The 21016-nt window shown below is 41.0% G+C and overlaps 1 protein-coding gene across 4 annotated transcripts; it reads left to right on the forward strand.

Annotated features, from left to right (window-relative positions):
- Window positions 1-394: 394 nt before the first annotated feature.
- On the forward strand, window positions 395-20879 carry lzts3b (leucine zipper, putative tumor suppressor family member 3b). 4 transcript variants are annotated; one of them, XM_066643839.1, is made up of 10 exons: window positions 395-546; window positions 4074-4674; window positions 5169-5720; window positions 6753-7073; window positions 7726-7956; window positions 17790-17855; window positions 18313-19624; window positions 19729-19854; window positions 20181-20396; window positions 20626-20879. In XM_066643839.1, exons 2-9 carry the CDS (start codon window positions 4183-4185, stop codon window positions 20381-20383), a joined length of 3303 nt encoding a protein of 1100 aa, XP_066499936.1. In that variant the 5' UTR covers window positions 395-546; window positions 4074-4182; the 3' UTR covers window positions 20384-20396; window positions 20626-20879. The 4 variants fall into 4 exon arrangements, with proteins under 4 accessions (XP_066499936.1, XP_066499937.1, XP_066499938.1 ...); XM_066643840.1 differs by lacking the exons at window positions 17790-17855; window positions 18313-19624; window positions 19729-19854; window positions 20181-20396; window positions 20626-20879 and adding an exon at window positions 9721-12034; XM_066643841.1 differs by lacking the exons at window positions 395-546; window positions 4074-4674; window positions 5169-5720; window positions 6753-7073; window positions 7726-7956 and adding an exon at window positions 16201-16260 and having other exon boundaries at window positions 20181-20879.
- Window positions 20880-21016: the final 137 nt, after the last annotated feature.

Below are 21016 nucleotides of genomic sequence, written 5' to 3' on the forward strand. Positions count from 1 at the left end.
TTAGATGGATAAAGAGAAACAAATGGTAACTGCACATAGTACAAACACAGGACAGACTACAAAACAAGGCACTGAATTCAAACGGTTTAACTCTCTTATAAAGCAAAATGTCTGGTGTATATTACTTTGAGTTATTACTAGCTATATTTATGAAATAAACATAGTACAAGTTCGATTTTTCTGTTTTCCAGAACCGTGTTATGGTTTCGTCCTCGTCTCTGCTGGTGAACTGCGCTCCTTAGTATCCATGGTAACGTAGAGCGCTTGCGCGGTGGTAGGCGCCGTTGTGAGGGGCGTGTGTGGGGAACACGGAGTGGGCGGGGCAGGGGTGGGTGTGTGTCTCAGCTGATCCACGCAGCCTCTGCCGCTGCTGCCATCGTCTCATAGCGGGTTAAGGAGGTTAGAGAGTCGGCGTTTCATCTCCAGCGTCGCCGACTCGTACATCTATTTCTACACCAGCGAGACAGAGATCCGGAGAAGAGGCGCCTCTCTGCCGTCTCTCCCTCTGCCCTACGTCGCGCCTGCCTCACCGCGCTGCTGTAAACAGTGAGTAACGGCGGAGATAGACGAGGGACATTAACGTTAATCCATTCATTCATTCATCCTCAGACAGAATCGACGCATTTAGTACACAGCGTTTAAACACGAGAAACGAACATGTAACTGCTGCAGCATTTAAGGACGAACTGACTATTTGGATGAGAAGCTGGCGAATACAAATCCCTTTCAGCCTCTGGGCGCCACAACATAGTAACTGCATCATTTAAGGTGGAACGGACAATTCGACTATTCGAACAAGAAGATAATTTCAGTCCAGGGACGCGAGAACACGAAGCCAGTTTCAAGCGCTGGGCGCTCGAATGGGTAATTGCTATAAAGTATAAGACGGAAGGGACCATTGGAATAAGAAGCTGACGAAAAAATAGAAGCTAATTTCAGCTTCAACGTCTGGGCTTCGTTTCTGTCGTCACCTAGCTGTGGTGGCGGTATGGAATTTTTCCTTTCTACGATGACAGAGCTGTGAATGTATCTCTCTCTCTCTCTCTCTCTCTCTCTCTCTCTCCCTCTCTCTCTCTCTCGCTCTCTGCCTTTCTCTGTGTACGTGAAGCCTACGTTACTACGAACGACTCGACCGAGTGGAAGTAAAGGGGGGGGGGGTATTCAGACAGAGACGGGGGCATTAGATGGTGAATAGTGAACGGTGCTCCGAGTGTAAATCCCGCTGTGGATGTCAGAGACAGAGTCGTCGTTATGTAACGCGCTGACAGGCGGGAAAGAGGAGCGCGTTTGTTCGCTCTTCAACCGCCTCTGGTGATGCTTTCTCGATGCTGGGCCGACGGAGGCTCACCATTATTTGTGTGTGTGTGTGTGTGTGTGTACCAGGTTTCAGTCACGTTGTGGAAACCAAAATGTGTTTCCTCACTCTTTGCGTATAATCGCTTTGTAAACTGTGTAAACAATTTTAAGGTGAGTACATGTTTTAAGATTAGGGATAGGGTAAGGATTATGCCGTTTGTATTTATGGTTAAGATTAGGGTAAGTTTCCACGAAATGATGAAACAAACGCATGTGTTTATGATGGCCAGAAAGTGAGAGAGATTGGCTCTGTGTCTTCTGTATGGAGTGAAGCGCGGTGATAGTCATTGTGTATGTAATGGTGTGCAGTATAGTGGACAGTAAAGATCTTTCTAGAAGACATCTGTGCTGACATGATTAAGCTAGGTAACTGCAAAATGAACAGTTAGTAGCTGAACCTTTGTGCAGACAAGTGCCTGTTGTTCCAAGCTCAAGGAATCACTAGAAACTTGCCAGTCTTAAAATGAAGCCAGTTAGTGGGGCAACTTCAACTCTACAGAACACTATGTTCAAAAACTGGACTAGAGCTGCAGTGTCTGCGGTTTGGTTTAGTCCAAACTCAGCTGGTCACATTAATATGCATGCATACCAAAAAATAAAACGTATAAAATAAATTCTTCAGTGACTTAGCATGCTAATTTTGTGGTATTTTATAGAAGCAGTTCCTTAAAGAAATATAAAAGGTTCCTTAAAGAAGGTTTTCCATCATGCAACTCTGAAGAATAGTTGTTCAATAGTTATACACTCACAAAAAAGGGGCCTCAGAGGGTTGTTTGATTAATATCACAGAAAAATCATTTTGGTTCCCTAAAGAACCATGTCTGATTTAAGAACTTTGTCCATGTGAATTGTTTACCAATAGCTATTTCTTGAAAGTTTCTTTAAAGTTCAGCAAGGTTCTTCACATTTACAAATCTCACTTGCCAAAAAAGGTTATCCAAAGGAAAATTCATTGAACATTTCTGTAATGAACCAAATATGGTTCTTCTGTGGAACTGTGCAAATAACTATTCTGTGTGTAATTTAATTTTAAGAATGTTCTTAACTTTGTACAGCCATCAGCCATAGTATTAAAATAACCTCCCTGTCTTTACAATCCTTGTTCATTTTATCAGCTCCACTTACCATATATGCGACTTTGCAATTACGGAGCGTAGTTCGTCTGTTGCTCTTCATACCTCATTTGCTCCATTTTATCCTGTTTTTCAGTGCTCAGAGTCTCCAGAGGACCACCGAAAAGCAAGTAATCTTTATATGGTGTCATTCTTAACGCTGTACCAGTGCAACAGACACTAACACAATACCACCACGTCAGTGTCACTGCAGCACTGAGAATGATCTACTAGCCAAATAATACCTGCTCTGTGATGGCCCTTTCATGGGCTTGAGTACTGAAGATCAGGGTGAATGGGGACTAACCAAGGATACAGATCAAAAGATTGACTACACGCTGCAGCTGTAGATCTACATGCTATACATATATGGGGAAATGGGGCTGTTAAATTGAACAGTGAGTGTGGACTTAAGGAAATCATTTTAATATTTTGCTGATCTGTGAATGTGACCATTGCATTTTAATCAGAAAACCAGAGAGAAGCTTTTTAATAAAACCTGGTTAAGCCTGATATTAGTGCTTCACAGTAATCATGGAAGTGGAGATTTGAGGGGTATATGGTGCTCTATCTCTAATTCTATTCTCTGTTGGTCAGGTGGAAGGAGTCTGAGGTTTACTGTGCAGATCTGGGTGACAGTTGCAGTAGTATATTCACACATCACAGAAAAGAACAAAGCACGGTGTTGAAATTCGCTCACTACGCTTTACAATGGTTAATGTGTGTGAGAGTTTTCTACTGAGAGAGAGATGAGGTAATGCCAAGGCTGGTTGTGGTGTAGGAGCCCCCTGCTGGCCAGCTGTGTACATCACTTTGTAAAACACGACAGCCCCTTTATCACGTCCTCAGCAGAAGCATATTAGTGGTATTAGAATAATGTATGTACAGTCAACATCCACTCTATTACAAGTACTTACCTTGTACTTCCAAACACTGGACACTTGCCAGTGGCTTGCCAGACCCAAATGCCGACAGCTACAGAATGAAGATGACTACAAGACTACTTTTAAGCAGATGTTATTAACATAACAGTGACAATAACAGGATATTATGTTGATGGTGTGTTTGGTGCTAATACAGTCACTGAAGTGTTGAGAACAGCTCTTACACTTAGGTCATACACTGATGAATGGCTTAAAATGGCTTAGATTAACTGTTAAATTGCTAAATAGCTGGTCTGTACATCTATCTGTTTACATGCTTTATACTTCAAATATATAGGTGTGCAATGAAGGACTGTGGCCTATCTGTGAAGCCCAATTTGTCTTCTCCCCTTTATCCTATCTTTGACTGGTCAGTTTTTAGCCACAGTGCCACCTTTTGATCAGATGTTTTTGAGCAATATTATATCCATTCTCAATGCAGCGGTGACATTAAAATAGTGAGAGTACTTTAGGCACTGCAGCATTTGTAGGGTTTTTGCAAACGTTTTCAGCAAGTAGTTGCTCTGTGGTCATAAATTGACCTTTAATGGAAGGCAAGAAGATGATAAATACAAAGTGGTTGGTGTATTTACCTGTATGTAACAAGCTATGTAAAAAGCTATGTGACCAACTTCAACTTCTCTCTCTCTCTCTCTCTCTCTCTCTCTCTCTCTCTCTCTAGTGTAAGAGCCCACAAGCTAAAAGCTGGTGCTATCACCATGGCTCCAATGGCCCACACGAAGGCTAGTGGAGCTGAGTGAGAGGCCAGGCTCAGGCTTGGGCTCCTCACCATGGGCAGCGTTGGCAGTGGGGTGGCTGGTGAGCAGGAGTTCGCCATGAAGAGCGTGGGCACCCGTACCACCCTCCCCCGAGGCCCACCACTGTCATGCCGGGGCCCCTCAGAGCGTAGTTTCAGCGCCGAACGTCTGCCCCCGCCTCCCTCCACCTCTGAGGGCACAGGCTCCAGTGATGAGAGGGGGGGCAGCAGCATCACCACGGACCGGCCTCAGCTCACCGGCTGTGAGTCCACCACCATTTCATCCAACCTGGAGAGGGTGCCCTCTGTTGGTGAGCGTCTGGAGGCCAGCGGGGCTGCAAGCCGCAGGGAGGGCCACAGAGCTACAGGGGGTGTGGGAATGGATGTTTGTAGGAACATGGTGGGGCATGCTGGAGAGAGGAACAGTGAAGGCATGTCCACAGTGAAAATTAGAGAAGGAAATGCTGCAAAAACAGATGGTCGCACGCCACCCAAGATTCTACCTATGTCTGGGAAAATTGAACAGGTGCGTTTGCTGCGGAGTAAAATTATGTAATTTGTAAACATGAGTCTACAATGACTGTATGGTGCATAGTTAAGGAGGTAACTCTAGTAGGTCCAAACTTATCAATGACAAAATAATTAATAAAATATCATTAAGGTTTTCTTAATGGTCATTTTATCACGTGGCTGGCCAGGCACGAGATCCTTGTAGATGCCATTTTCATAGATTCCATGCACTGTTAAATAACTACAAACAACAATGCTTAGTAGGTAGCTAGCTAACTGCTGTGGATATATATATATATATATATATATATATATATATATATATATATAACTGCTGTGGCTCATGAATTTTCACAGGTACAGTTCTTTCACTTAGCTAACAGATGACCTCTTTCATAGGTTGTATGTAATGTTAGATCAGGCACTAACTTTACCAAATAAAGTAAGTTCTTTTATATTACTGTTATATACTGTTTATATGTGATATGTTGTTTTGTATTTTATGCTCAGAACAATTCCGGATTGGTTCGGCCGTCTGCCTTCAAACCCGTAGTGCCAAAGAGCTTCCACTCCATGCAGAACTTGGTTGGACATGCGGGAGGTGGAGGTGGGGCTGGGGGCCCATCTGCTGGAGGTGCTGGAAGCTCAGATGCTCCCCAGTCTCTCACAGAGCAAGAGAGTCCAGAGAGAGAGCGTGCAGGAGGAAATGGAGGCCAGGGTGGGATGTCAGACTCAGGGAGGAACTCTCTCACCTCCCTGCCCACCTACACAGGCCCTAGTTTAGCCTACGGTCCCCCTGCAGTCTTGGGTCCACTTAGTGCCTCCACCAGCCATATTAACAGACTGGGAACTGCAGCTGCCCCGCTGGATAAACTGGAAAAGCCCAACTACCAGAATGGTCTGAGCACTTCTGACAGTGGGCGTTCATCCTCTGGAAAGAGCTCTGTGTCCTATCAAAGACTCTGTCACCTGAGAGAAACATCTGCTGCTGTTCGCCCCTCCCCCTCCTCAGATGACATAATACAGGACTTGGAAGATCGACTTTGGGAGAAAGAGCAAGAGGTTTGTGTCTGGAAATTTACCTTCGTGTTCATAAAAGGTTTTGGCTTGGATGTTCAGTTCTAGGCCAAGAGACATGGAAATGCACAGGAAAGTTTTTAAAAAATGGGTTTGGTTTATAACATGAACCATTGGATATTCTCATGATGATTAAAAAAAACACATCTGTTAGAATCTTTATGGAACTAAAATTTGTTCCCAAATAATAATTTCTCAAATAACAATTTCATTACATTATTTACATTACTTTAAACTCTTGAAATGTATTTAAATATGTCAGTACAACATTAATGTCTGTCTTGTTGGCAAGGCATATTCAGGACAAGGCAAGTATAGTCAAATATAGTGTGGGTTTATTAAAAATGTAAATAATCTTTCTTTAAAAATGTCTGAGGAGAATGCAATATTTTTTAGTGATTTTAAATACATTGTTCTTTATAATGTATGTATGTATTATATGTCATAAAGGTAAATACTATAAAATGAATGGTTCAGACGGTTGGTATTACAATAAATGTGTTACAATCCAACCACTAAAGCTTAATTAAAAATGCACTGTAATCACATAACTGATAAAGCTACAAAGGTGACAAAACTAATAGGGGGACTTGTTTTCATTCTTGCCACTTGGTGGTGGTTGTTCAGAAATTACATGTCACTCTATGATGAGAAATTACCTCCATTCTCTCATTAAGCATTAGAACTGCACACTGAAAGATTTTATTTTAAATTGTGATTTCAATTGAAAGGAGGACATAGTCCAGGACTAAGCGTAGTCCCTGTCTTGGAAACCTATTTCTATATGTACCAAATAGTTTTCAGAATAGGTAACCTGAGAGAAATGAGAAATTCTGTTTATTATTTTAAAAATGTACTTAAGTTGAAGAAAAATGTAGGCTTAGATTCTCAGAGTACTTAAATAATTCCTCACCATTTCCACACAACACGTTCCATTACTGCATCACCTCACTACTTAATTACATAATCTGCTAGTGGGATACTGTTATGTAAATCATCCATGCACTTGCTTCTAAGGTCCTCCACATGCGTCGCAACCTGGACCAGAGCGAGGCAGCCATTGTGCAGGTGTTTGAGGAAAAGCAGCGGGTGTGGGAGAGAGAGATGGAGGATTTGAGACAGAACTATGCTGGGCGGCTACATCAGGTGACCCGGCGTGCACAGCGCTCCCAGCAAGCCTTGCAGGCCCAGATCACCCGACTTCAGCAGGACAAGAGCCGGCTCCAGGAGGAGATCAGTGCCCTCCTGGCCCAGCGAGAGGAGCTGGAGAGAAAGTGCCTGGACTACCGCAAGGAGCAAGCTGACATCCTGCCTCGCCTGGAGGAAACCAAGTGGGAGGTGGGAGGCCATGTTTAAAAATGTATTTTGTTTAGCCTTGTCAATTGTAATGTTTGGTACTCGTCAAATTACCCTGTAGTATGTCTGGTGTTTGCGTTTTGCTGGTATTTAGCAACTAAATAACATGAAATGTGACATGGACCACATGTGCTAGAAATGTACTGTGTGAAAGATACGAAAGTGATGTGTAGAAAACTGATTAACACGAAACATGCTAGAGGTTGTAATAATGATTATGATTATTAGTTTAATAATAATAAATCTTCATTTTATAGTATTTTATTTACCAAAAAATTTGAAACAGTAAATCTACCTTTACTTAGTGTAATGGTGTGTATGGGATATTATGCTTCAGAGTTATATGGAAATTTTGCAGGATCCTTGCTGAGTACGTGGTTTTGTTTGTTCAGTAGTTGTCAGCAGCTGGTAAATTCATGAAGGTGTAGTTTCCTTGAAGTAAACCTGGAAATTATATTGTCATTAACCATATTTATGTGCCATAATTCAGGAATATATCTCATAAGACACATTTAGGTTTAATATTGGCCTGGGCAAGAAATAATTATGTATACAGACTTGTACGTGGTCATATTAGGTCACAGCATCTGCCTCAAACGTCAGACTGTGATGTTTGTTGTTTTGTGTTGGGCAGGTTTGTCAGAAGGTGGGAGAAATCTCGCTGCTGAAGCAGCAGCTGAGGGACAGTCAGAATGAGGTGACCCAGCGAGCAGGAGAGATGGTGGCCTTGAGGGGTCAAATCAAAGAGCTCAGTGCCCAGCTGAAGGAGAGGGAGGAGGCCATGCTTGGACTAAAAGACTCCTACAACAACAAGAGCCGTGAGCTGGAGAGGTGTGAGGGAGAGCTTAAAAAGACACTAGCAGAGGTATATACATATACATGCAGACATATATAAAACTGCTCCTTCTGAAATCAGGGGTCTTTAAAAGGGTTTAGTTTCTACACTTTGATGCACTAATTACCTATACACTTTTAAGAAGATTTTACTGAGATGGATTTGATAACAAGCAGCCACAAGAGGATTACTGAGGTCAGGCACTGTTCCACTGCTTCACAGCCTTATGCTCAGAGGGTTTTTTATGGAGCTCTGTGTGCACAAGCAATCACCTGTCTCAGCAAAAGTACCATAAAGCAGCTGAAATCCTTAATTAAAAGTGTTATCTGTTTGACACCAACAGTGTACATCAGTTATGTACTGTTATACATGCCATGTGAAAAGTACTTTATTCATTTAAAGGCTAACATCTTGCCACCAAAACATTCAGGACACATTAGCCTTTTTACATAAAAGTTGTGTAAACACAAATGCAGATTGGCATCTGCTGAATGGGGAATGAACTATTCACAGTGTGATTCATGACTCATTCTTTAGACATGGAAACAAGCAGATATTTGAGCACAGATGATTCAGCTTCAGTGCATGAGCTCAAGCACCTAGCCTACAAATGCCTCATTTACATATCATTTACATAAAGCATACTCTCCCAAAATGGAATTCAGAATCTTCTGTGCCAACGGCTGTGTTCATGCTGTGATGTGTTTCCCTACTGACTAAACAAAAATGATCAGTTAAATGAACTAAATGATTGTTTTTATTTTTGAGTGGTGGTAGCATTAGTAGTAGTAAAATAAAAAAAAATCTTTATTATAAAAGTGTAATATGCCTTTAAATGGGTTAAATGGGTACAGGTTCGCCGTGGGTCCGGAGCCTACTCTGAATCACTGGGGGCAAGGCAGGAATACACCCTGAAGAGGGCACCAGTCCTTCACAGGGTGACACACACACTCACACATTCACACCTACGGACACTTTTGAGTCGCCAATCCACCTACCAACGTGTGTTTTTAGATTGTGGGAGGAAACCGGAGCACCCGGAGGAAACCCACGCGGACATGAGGAGAACACACCAAACTCCTCACAGTCAGTCATGGGACTCGAACCCTCAACATCCAGGTCCCTGGATCTGTGTGACTGCGACACCTACCTGCTGCGCCACTGCACATGGCAGAATACATGTAAAATATAAATACATCTACTCTGGTACTGGACTGCAGATTATATGTATTATTACTATTTATTTTGCTCCTTTTGATTATTTCTTATTATATTTATTTACTACAGTTCCTGCAATATTTTTACACTCACATTTACACATACTCACACTGAACATAGGTTTCTACAGATATACCAGTGATGCAGCTGAGGAGTATCAAAACATTCTGTGAAATATGAATGCACACATGTTATGGTCTAGCTAAAGAAGTGTAGTTTTACTGGCAGTGTTCCATATAGAAAAGAAAATCTACAAGGTGGGCCATTTTTATGGATACACCTTAATAAAATGGGAACGGTTGGTGATAATAATCTCCTGTTTGTGGCACATTAGTATATGCGAGGGGGAAACTTTTCAAGTATCCGTAGTTTCAGGTGCTGCACATCTCGTATCTTCACAGCATAGACAATTGCCTTCATACCCCAAAAATAAAAGTCGAAGGAGGTCAGATCGGGAGACCTTGGGGGCCATTCAACTGGCCCACGACGACCAATCCACTTTACAGGAAACTGTATTTGTTAATATATCTTATTTCTCTGAGCTAAATGGACTGTCCATTGTGCTATGACTGACAGGTGTCAATACTACGCGACAAGCTGGTGGTGTTTGAAGCTGAGGTTCTGGGACTGAAGCGAGCTCTGGGTGAGCTGAGCTACACCAGTGACCACTCAGTGGGCAGCCTGGGCAGCAGCTTAAGTGGCAGCAGCAGCCTCCCCTGGGGTGGCTTGCACTCACCTCGCACTCCGGAAGGTCTAACATCGTTATCGCCTCTAAGCCCTGTGGTGGACACCCTCTTGAGTCTGCAGAGCGATGAAGCCAAGGCACAGCGGCAGGAGGCTGGTGAGCTGAGGCAGCAGCTGGAGCGCCTACAGAACGAGCTTCGTCTAGAGAGGCAGCAGCGTGAGCGCCAGGCCCTCACATTTGCCCAGGAGCGCCACACCTGGCAGGACGAGAAGGAGCGTGTGCTGAAGTACCAGGCTCAGCTGCAGCTAAGCTACGTTGAGACCCTGCAGAGGAATCAGGCTTTAGAAGAAAGGGTAGGTCAGCTGGGAGCCAAACTGACCACCACTCCCAGTTCGCCACCTCCGGCCAGCCTGCCCATCTCCATTCCGGTCACCGTTACCCTGACTCCAGCAGCGGATGACTCCAAGTCACCTTCGCTTAATCAACTGACTCCCTCTTGGCCTGGGCCCACTCGCCTGGAGAGAATCGAGTCCACTGAGATTTAGCATCACTTCTGCCTATCAGCTTGATACAGAGACAATCGACATTCATTCAACATGCATTGCTGAAAACTGTTTGTTTAAATAAGTGTCACATAAAGTCCCAAATATTCATAAAGGGGCCCCACTAAGAAGACATGTTTAGGGAACAAAAGAACATGCAGTTATAAATCAATGTGCTGGAAAGATGAAGGACTCATTTAAACACAGAGTCAAAGTCTTATGTCCTACATACACACAAATGCACACACACATACACTGACATCCTCTAACTATCTAACTCAAGGGAATGAGGTCATCGATGAAACAGAAGGAGCTTTGGGAAAATAGTTTCTGAGGGGCTTAGAGGAATTATAGTACTGGGGAAAAAGTCAGAGACCACCCTTCAAGTCAAACGTTTTTTATGCATCAAATAAAAAGAAAGGATGTACCAGGGAGTCCAGTACACAACAGAAATTTTAATTTGAAACACTGTATTGAAATGTAAAATGTCAAATTTTGAAAAACTTTATTTTCTCTCATTTATTGTCAGTGCCATTTAGATGCAAGCTATCAAAATATAGTGGGCAGGGACAGGGAAGTGTTTATGTATGCATATGCCATCTAAAAGTTGAAAGCTTTAAGTACTGTATATCTGATTATGACAAATTTTAAAGTTATTTTGGAAAAATTATTTTTTCTCACTTATTTTATTTTGACTTTCCCTTACTTTGACAAGTGTATTTATCTAATCTCTCCTTAATGGCCATTTTGACTGAAAATTAAATATGGATGGTCTCTGAATTTTGCACAGTACCGTACATGTAAAACAGAAGATAGTTTTAAAGTATTTGCAATCAACTTAGAGCGTTCCAGTTTTGGGAAAGGCACAGGCATGTTTCAATGACGTTTCAGGGATACTGGGGAACATGGTTCTCCATCACTGCACAGAGACTTGCAGTGACTAAAAATTGATCACAAGGGGTCATCAAAGAGTTGGAGGAATCCCACTCGTAAGCAGAAGTACTTGAAAAAATAATTTTGTTTGTTTGTTTGTTTGTTTTAATTATTATTATTATTATTATTTGGGAACTGTAGAGACATGGAAAATCCGATCTAAAATTGCTTTAATGTATTCTATAACTTGATTTTCTTCTGTAGACCAGGATTAGGGGAGTGAACATGGTAAGAAGGGAGCCAAAAGAGAAAAAGTCCAGATGCAGGGCATTGCTCTCACTATGAAAGGACAAAGATAGACTTGCTGCTATGTACTAGTGTGTTGTTCTGCTGTGTTATTGGAAGACAGGCTATGGATTTGGGTGTTGATCACTATTTATGTAAACATGTTAATATAACGAGATACTCAGTGTGAATATTTTGAAAAGAAGATAATTATTATTAATACATTGTTCTAATTATTGTGAACCAATGAAGCAAATGACATTGCTTTCTGTTATTAAACATGGTACATATAGGCATATCATTTGATCTCTTATGACACAATGCAACAACCATATCCAAATCCATGTTCCTTTTGATGTTGTAATTATGGTATTGTTTTAGAGCTCAAATGCTAACTATGTTTTTATACTCATTTTTATTATTTGTTTATATTTATGTTAGTGTAATGGCTCGATGAAAAGCATACCCAAGCAAAAATCTGAAATAAAGACACATATTGTGTAAATTCCTCCTGCAACCATGTCTTTAAGTGTGTGACACTATAGGGTCTTCATTGTTGAATGTGGCCTTTCAAACTGTACCACACATTTTGTACTGGGGACACGATGGGACTACCTACAGGTCAGTTCAATGCCCAAGCCCACTTCTTCCACAGCCATGCTTATTTAATGCATTGTGCAGATTGTGGTTGTTCCTTAAATTAATGATGCTATCACATAAGTTACCTTTGACACAATCATGATAACAGACGGTGACCTGGGGACTTGTTGGTAACAGTCGGAATGATACTATTACTTTTTTGATCCAGAAATCTTTTGCAAGTGTTTCTTGCACAAAAAAAAAAGATTGTACTGATTTGTCTGCCCACAATACATGTTTCCACCATGCGATAGCCCAGTTGACAGTACATGCAGAATAGGTGACAAATGATCAAAATCTCCTCCTATAACTCTTTGAGAAACAATGTTTTTAAACATTTCAAAAATGTTCTCATGCATTTAGTTACAAGATGGCGAACCTTGGCTCATTTGTGCTAAACGAATAGGCATTTCCTAGAGGCTGCATTTATACCAAATTCAAGTACAATCACCTGCTGATTATCCCATAATTATTTAATTATTTTAGTGCTTTACTCACCCTAAACTGGTCCATCCCAACGTTTTTAAAATGAGTTATAGGGTTGAATAAAAAGAATGGTTGTGTGTGTAAATTTTGAAATCACTGCCTTTAGAAATCACTTGTATTTTCCTTACCCTTACACAAGGGTGTAGATTTGCTCTTGACACTGATGGGGACCTATGAATCTACACCATCTGATATACCACATGTGCTATTCTATGTGCTTTTAAATTATTCAGAATAAAAATGTATAATTTAATTAATGTAATTATAATCCTACACAAGATAAGATGTAAAATATCCTATGCCAATCCATTAGAGCTTCGCATAGGGCCCACTACACTCTCTTCCTACCTGCAGCCACCAAAATTCCTGTTGAATGCTACACCTCAACACTAAGGTTGCCGTGGCCGTTTATGATCCGATCAGCAACCAGCTATCCTTAACCACTATGGTTACTCATTGAGCCTAGCCCATGAGTACCCAAACCAGCCACTGTATCACTAGCTCTTCACAGGGGTCATCAGGCAGGCACCTCACCTTGTCGGTGTTTTGCTGAATTAAGCCCACAACACCTCCAGAAGGCTCAACAGTGAAGTCTGGTGTCCCAGATCCATCCCACTCCAAGCCAGCTTTACAGTCCTACCTAACCCTTAAGTATCAACAACTGTAAATCCACACTGGTCTATGGGAGGCCGTCTAGGGCAAATACACTGAAACACTTGCGCACACTACATTGAAACACTTGCGCTCACTACACTGAAACACTTGCGCACACTACACTGAAACACTTGCGCACACTACATTGAAACACTTGCGCACACTACACTGAAACATTTGCTCACTACATTGAAACACTTGCGCACTAAATTGAAACACTTGCGCACACTACACTGAAACACTTGCGCACACTACACTGAAACACTTGCGCGCACTACATTGAAACACTTGCGCACACTACACTGAAACACTTGCGCACACTACACTGAAACACTTGCGCGCACTACATTGAAACACTTGCGCACACTACACTGAAACACTTGCACACACTACACTGAAACACTTGCGCGCACTACATTGAAACACTTGCGCGCACTACATTGAAACACTTGCGCAAACTACACTGAAACACTTGCGCACACTACAATGAAACACTTGCGCACACTACACTGAAACACTTGCGCACTACACACTGAAACATTTGCACTACACTTCACATACACTCGTATATATATTAAACAGAGATGAACAAACATTTGTTCTTATTATTTTTTATTAGTCTTTTCATATTTGATCAGCCATTGCGTATTTCTGGTAACAGTGAGGATATCCGTAATTTTTTGCGTGATGTCCTGCGTTGTGTGGAATCCATACAAGATGACCCGCTACACAGACACTACACTGAACTGGAGCACCACACAAGAACCATTCAGTCCATCATACGTGTAGTTGGGCGCAGAGAAGGGCCTGTGGTGAGAGAATGCACGACTCTTTTGGAGTCTTTATATCAGTGTCTAATTCTCATTTTACAACAATCTCCGGGCCAAAGACATCAAGGCAACAATATTCTCATAATTCCTCCAACAACTTCCAGTGGCACGTCCGGTCACCCACGGTATGATTTAACAGCAGACCAGATTATCCACTGCCTAAATATAGGATTTAATTTGCAAAGAATTGCTTCCATTTTTGGAATTGATCGACAAGTGTGCAAGTGTTTCAGTGTGTAGTGTGCAAGTGTTTCCGTGTAGCGTGCGCAAGTGATTTAGTGTGTAGTGTGCAATTGTCTCAGTGTAGTATGCGCAAGTGTTTCAGTGTAGTGTGCGCAAGTGTTTCAATGTAGTATGCGCAAGTGTTTCAGTGTAGTGTGCGCAAGTGTTTCAATGTAGTATGCGCAAGTGTTTCAGTGTGTCATGTGCAAGTGTTTCAGTGTAGTGTGCGCAAGTGTTTCAATGTAGTGTGCGCAAGTGTTTCAATGTAGTGTGCGCAAGTGTTTCAGTGTGTCATGTGCAAGTGTTTCAGTGTAGTGTGCGCAAGTGTTTCAATGTAGTGTGCGCAAGTGTTTCAATGTAGTGTGCGCAAGTGTTTCAGAGTATTTGCCCTAGACGGCCTCCCATAGTATTTGCCCTAGACGGCCTCCCATACTGGTCTCCCTGGTGACCTAGGCTGTACCTAGCCCCACTGGCACAGTTCCATCTGAACTTTTCACTCTACATCACCAGCAATCGCAATAGCACCTCTACAGTGCATTTCCCCAAGTAATCTGTGCTCTAATGTTAAATTAAAGTTAAAATAATGACTGGCAAAGAAGTTGGCAGTTTGTTGTGTAGTTAATTTCCAAACCATTTTATTCATAGCTACAGACAATGTAGCCTGCTGTATGCTGTGCACCAAAGCCTAGGATTGCCATTGATGTTGTTATAATGGATTCATTTCATTAGCGAACTTGACTTTAAGTGACTTACAAGTTTCTTTGAAAAATAGCTTTAATAAGTTTCTACTTTTTAAAATGGGATAAAAAGATTTTTTTAGCAAAACATTGCTGAAATCCACCAAGTGAGAACACGTCCATAAATCTTAGGTTTCTGTAAGACCCATTTAATTCAATTTGGAATTTGGTTCATTTACGTACATACACAAACAAGGAAAAGTTGTAAGGGCAAGGGCGTAGAATTAGCATGGACGTAGGTGACGTGTCCCCACCGATTATTGAATTGTCCACACCAATAATTTGATCCGCTCCAAAACAAAAACAAACAAACAACAAAAAAAAAAACATATTGCCAATGTCTCATTAATTTAGAGGTGCAGAAAGGGTTAAATCACGCACTCTACTCGAGTCCTACCTCCCTGTAACACGTACGGCAAGTGTGATTAGCTGTGCCTTTCTCTGCTGTAACGTGAGACTACGTTTGGTTGTTAGCAGCGCCAAAATTGGTAGTAAGACTTTCCAGTCATATTGAAATCCCCTCCTGCATTTTAGTTAAAGCCCTTCTGAAATAGTCTAGATTGCTCTGAAGCCTTTCTGCAGTATTTTATTGTACACCACATTCTTTCTGCAATATTCTCCTGTACGTCCAAGTATTTCTGCAGTTTTATCTGTACTCCAAACCATTTCTGTAATTTTCATCCTTACAGTAAAGTATCCACAGACTTGGCAAGCAGCTCACCAGTTCCAGCGGTGGAAAACATTCACACAGCATTAACACCTATCTTTAGAAATATGTTTAGAAATGTATTTTTGGAAAATCTTCATGATGACCTAACGTCTGCGTAGAGATTAAATGTTTAATGATAAATGAGTTCCCAGTCTCCTGATGTTTCCCCTAAAAGAATCCTGAAGCAAATAACTAGCCAATGTTGATACAGAATACCTTGGGAATTAATTATTTAAATTCTGCAGTTTTACTGACCGAATGATTGCTTAAGACAATTAAAATGATTAATGTTTGGGCTTTATTTATTTCCCCCTTTTTCGTATGTGTAGATTCCGTGTTCGTAAAGTATCAAGTATCATGGTGTAATACGGTCTACCCAGCTCAAGGTGGCAGCATTAGCACTGAAATCCACAATTCCGTAGTAGAAGAAAAGGCATGGGAGTTTTCTCTGAAGGTTTGTATTTCTGTTTTTCATATATACCCTTTCACAGTAAAGTGAGAAATTACAGCTCACGGAGAGCTTTAGTAAAGCTGAAAATATTCCTAAGTAAATGTCGTGAAGAAATGTTTAACTACTGAGTCAAAATCACAGGTGGCATTTATTTGCTAACGTTAACGTGAAATTGTGTTTGTTTGGTTGACGAGGGTTGTTGCTTGTTCGAATTTACTGTTCCACCTTAAATGGTCCAGTGATCGGTTGCTGCACATTTAAGATGCGATGCAAAATAAGAAGTCACCTTTCTTCTTCTTGTACATTTTGACATCAGCTGCATTGATTTAACTGAATACTGGTTGATCTTTAAAAAATCTTTCTCAAGGCATTTAAAACGGTAACATGCTGCATGAAAGGCTTCATTACAAATTGTATACATTCTTTTTTTGGGGAATTGCATAAAAGACATTATTATGAACCTCAGGGGGCATTGTGTGTTGCTGTGGCTGAATTCAGTGCCAGAGATAAACGGATGGAGTCATGACAGGGTCATTGTTTATTCTTTGTTTACAATGGATTCAGATTAGAGTGAGGTGTGTGAATGTGGCACTAAACAGAAACGCACACAAACGGAGCCTGTTCGTGTTTTGTAACATTACATATTTATAAAGGGTTAAGACACTGTAAGTGTGCTGAAGAACCAGCTCTTCTTTGGTTCCAGCGGGGAATAAATGTTTCTGGTGCGCGAACAAATTTTTGTTGGTTGAAACGGGCTAAATTGTTCTAAATTAGGTTTGCGCATGGGAATCATCCTGGTTCCTCATTGGTGGAAAATCGATAACAGTCCCACCACTGAAATTGTTAAGTGCACCTTTAACAAAAGCTACTAACATAAAACCACTGACAGGTTAAGTGAATGATATTGATTATTTGATTACAATGACATGAACAGTCAGTTTTTGAAAGTGATGTGATGAAAGCAGGAAGGTTATAAACGATTTTGACACGGGTAAAATTATGATGGTGTGAGGTGTTCCTTGTATGCTGTTAGTATCTACAAAACATTGTACAAAGAAGAAAAACAGACCCATGGGCCCCCATGGATCACTCTTGAGCTTGGGGACTTGAGGCTAGCTCCTGTGGTCCAAGTCAACCAGCCCGATTTTCCTGCTTCCTACACATCGACTGCCTAATATATCCCACCCTAGGCATTTGTAATGGGATAAAGTTATACATTTAATTTGTCAGTGGTTTTAATGTTGTGGCTGATGGGTGTCCAGCAATACATTTTTGGTCACGTTTGGATTTTTTGCTGCATTTCAACATGCCAAAGTATTTGTAGTTTCTTGAAAAAAATACATCACATTTAAGATATCGGGATGCTTTTCTGTGTGAGAATAATTTATCTGTTAGCAACATTTATACATTACACTTAATAATTACATTACACTTAATGAAAAATATTTAGCATATTTGTGTTGTGAAATATCAATGAAAAAGTCATGTTTTATGCTAATTAATGAACATTTAATGCTATCCTTAAATTTCAGTCTGACGTTACTATGGTTGTCAATCTTTGCCTGCCACATTTTCAAACCACTGTTCACTGCAACAAGGTAAATTCACCAGCCACATTTTTTACATTCTATTTCAGTTTTGTTATAGACTGCACATGTAGCTTTCAGTCTCATAAACAATTGTTAGAAAATAACTGTTAATAGTTTTAAATATAATTTAATCCTTGAACTCAGTTATGATAAGGGGATAAGGGGTGTCCAACGACTTTATTTATAACGTGACACATCTAATAAATATCCCATCAGTTTATTTTATTAAGACTCTACAGTGTTTTTTTTTTTTCTTTGTCCAAATTCTAAAGATAAGCAGAGGTCATCTTATAGTTTTATTCCTTTTGTGAGAGTAAGGAATAGGTACAATGTGTGGGCTATATGCTTTTCCTGACCTTGTAATGTTCTTTTCCTTATGTCTGAGTTGTGTGATGTACGTATTTGATATTGTCTGGGTGAAAGTGGTTTTCAAGCTTCAAATGTACTTCTTTTGCTTTCCTCACAGTTATGTGCAGATGGCTATGATGTTTCCAATCTTCTATCTGATGATCCAGTAACTCGTCGAAGAGGTTTCAAACTGGAGTACTTCCTGCGTCCTCCGCTACATGTTACCTTGCACTTCAAAGTGAGAGTCGAACTGTGTCGTGTGGACATTGAGCTTTGGCCATGTGGCATGGACCAGGGCAGTGTCACCAGGAGGCTTGAGATCCTTACCTGTTCGGATGGTGTCTCTAAAACCTCAGAACAGGCCCAAGAAAATGGCCAGTTCAAGCTTGTGGGACGCTGTGATTTGAAAGATGATGTACTTGCGTGTTTAAAACATCCTAATTTTAAACTTCGAGCTCCCTTTCTTTATCCCCCACCTGATCCTCCTGCCCATGCAAAGAAGCTTGAGCTCTGGAGTAGAGGCATGCAGTCACTTAATTCAGTTGCTCAGCTTCGTATCACTGTGCCCTTTGGTGGTGCCGCTTCTGCACTGGGAATCAAATCTGTAGCTGTTTGGGGAATTCCTGCTCGCTCTTGCAGTCCTACAGAGTTGGAAACGTTTCAGAAAGCACTATTAGATAACTTGGAAAAAAAGAATCAAACCTTTCCATTGGTCTCAATGGTTTCTACCTCATCCAAACCTCCTAGGCCAAACCCTGTATCCTCAGAGACCCCTATTCCACAGGAGTTCCTGGACCCGTTGACCCAAGAGCTCATGGTTCTGCCGATGATTTTGCCCAGCGGAATGGTAGTCGACAATAGCACCTTAGAGGAGTACCAGAAACAGGAAGCTACTTGGGGACGCTTGCCAAATGACCCCTTTACTGGTGTTTCTTTTACAAAAGACTCCAAACCGATTCCTAACCCACTTCTTAAAAGCCGCATCGACAGTCTGATTTTGCGGACTGGATGCACAAGAGTTGGGAGCAGAAAAGGTCTACCGAACAAACCTCAGCCTTCCAAACTTACAACTCTCTCAAATACTGAAAGAACTCCTTGCTCAGCAGAACTGGTTAGCATTCAGCAACACACTAGACTTAATGAGACAGAGATTCATTCAACTGTTTCTGTAGAAAAACTACAGAAAGACATTATTAATAGAGACAATCAAAGCAGAATAACTGATTCAAATGTCCACCCCAGAAATTGTGTAGAGAGGCAAAGGTTCACACAGGGTCCTGTAGCTGAAACTTGCAGTATAAGAAGAGAGAACCTGCAGCATGGAACCAAAAGGAAATTTCAGTCAGACACGGGTACATGTTCAACATCTACTTACTCATCTCTTCTGAACAAAATGCCCAAAACAGATGCAAGCCTCATCCTTCCCACAGGTTGCTACTGCACATGGACTCACAATTCTTAATCTAACTTATATTATCTTCTACCAGCTTCCTTATTTCACAGATCTAATATATTTCCTGTTTGTTTTTAAAAGCAGACTCCAGCCAGTCCTCTCATGAGCAACGTCTCTCTGACAGTTTAGACCAAGCACTCAGATCTGCTTTGCATGGTTTACCAACATATACCTCACAAAGCAAACCAGAACCACAGACCACATCAGGTAGGTGTCAGAGAGTGAGATACCTTAAAAAGTTGTTTAATATTAATATGTATTTTTCATTATACCAAAAGCTACATTATGTAGTTTTATTTTAATGTTGGGAGTTATCTGTTCTTTATCATTATGAGAATTTTTATGGGTAACTCAAAAGTGTTTGCTGGATCAGATGTCCAATGTAAAGCATTGAACGTTCTCATGAACTTGTTTTTTACTAGTTTTCATTTATTTGGACCAAAAATAGCAAAGACTAGCATATTCTAAATATGAAACCTAATATTTTTTTGGAAACTAATTGGCTTCTGTTTGTGACTTTGTTTCTTCTTTAGGAGAAAGCAGATGTGGGTTATGCTCTTGTTCCTTGACTGTTTACCCCACAAGTCCAGCTGCTTACTCTTTGCTTTGCGGTCATCTGCTGTGTCGATCATGTCTGCAGCATGAACATCCCCCCAACTCTCAGAGACTGCCTATCACTTGCCCCACATGTAAAGCACGGGCCTCACCCAGCACAATCACAAGAGTACATCATTAAATATGTCTTGGTGGTGAGTGTGAATGGAAGAAATACTCTTTGATATCACAAAATTTTTTTTTAATGTGAATTTTGTAATGAAAAACATGAGTAAAATGGATGCCTTATACTGAATTGATCTGTAAAGGTTTTGAGTAATATGTCCTTACCTTCCAGCATCATGGAAAAAATGTTTGTTCAGCTGCCTAAACCTATAATATTTCAGGAGCTCCAATTTAGAACAATTATGTTTTTTGTGTCAGCAGGCATGCCCAATATATGATGCTGCTGATTGTTGTTGGAACGTGTGGTTGCCATGTCAGAGCATGTAAGCAGATGTGGAGAGAGTTTTTTTTTCCTCTTGGAACATTTGTGAGATCCAGTCAAATATGTTAGGCCTAAAATCAAAATAAAGCTGAAACAAATGGATATAATGGTGATCCTTTAGCTTTATTGCATTGGTTACATTGCCATATATATTGACCTAACTTGGTTTAGTAATAATAAATCTGGTCTCTTACCTGACCTTAGCAGAAGCCTCATCATTCACCTTGAGATGCACCTTGCTTCGTTGAGATATGGCAGGAAAGCAACGCCAATGCAAGAGGTCAGTTCCTAGAATCGGGATGTGCATTAGTTTTGTTTTTGCAAAAA

Source organism: Hoplias malabaricus, chromosome 14 (assembly GCF_029633855.1).
Source record: "Hoplias malabaricus isolate fHopMal1 chromosome 14, fHopMal1.hap1, whole genome shotgun sequence".
Taxonomy (NCBI): Eukaryota; Metazoa; Chordata; class Actinopteri; order Characiformes; family Erythrinidae; genus Hoplias; species Hoplias malabaricus.

Excerpts from the sequence above, each read along its gene's own strand:
- lzts3b (XM_066643839.1), top strand. The coding sequence starts at position 4,183 with ATGGGCAGCGTTGGCAGTGGGGTGGCTGGTGAGCAGGAGTTCGCCATG. Across the intron at positions 5,721-6,752 it reads TTTGGGAGAAAGAGCAAGAG|GTCCTCCACATGCGTCGCAA; the intron begins GTTTGTGTCTGG and ends CTTGCTTCTAAG. Across the intron at positions 17,856-18,312 it reads CCACTGTTCACTGCAACAAG|TTATGTGCAGATGGCTATGA; the intron begins GTAAATTCACCA and ends CTTTCCTCACAG.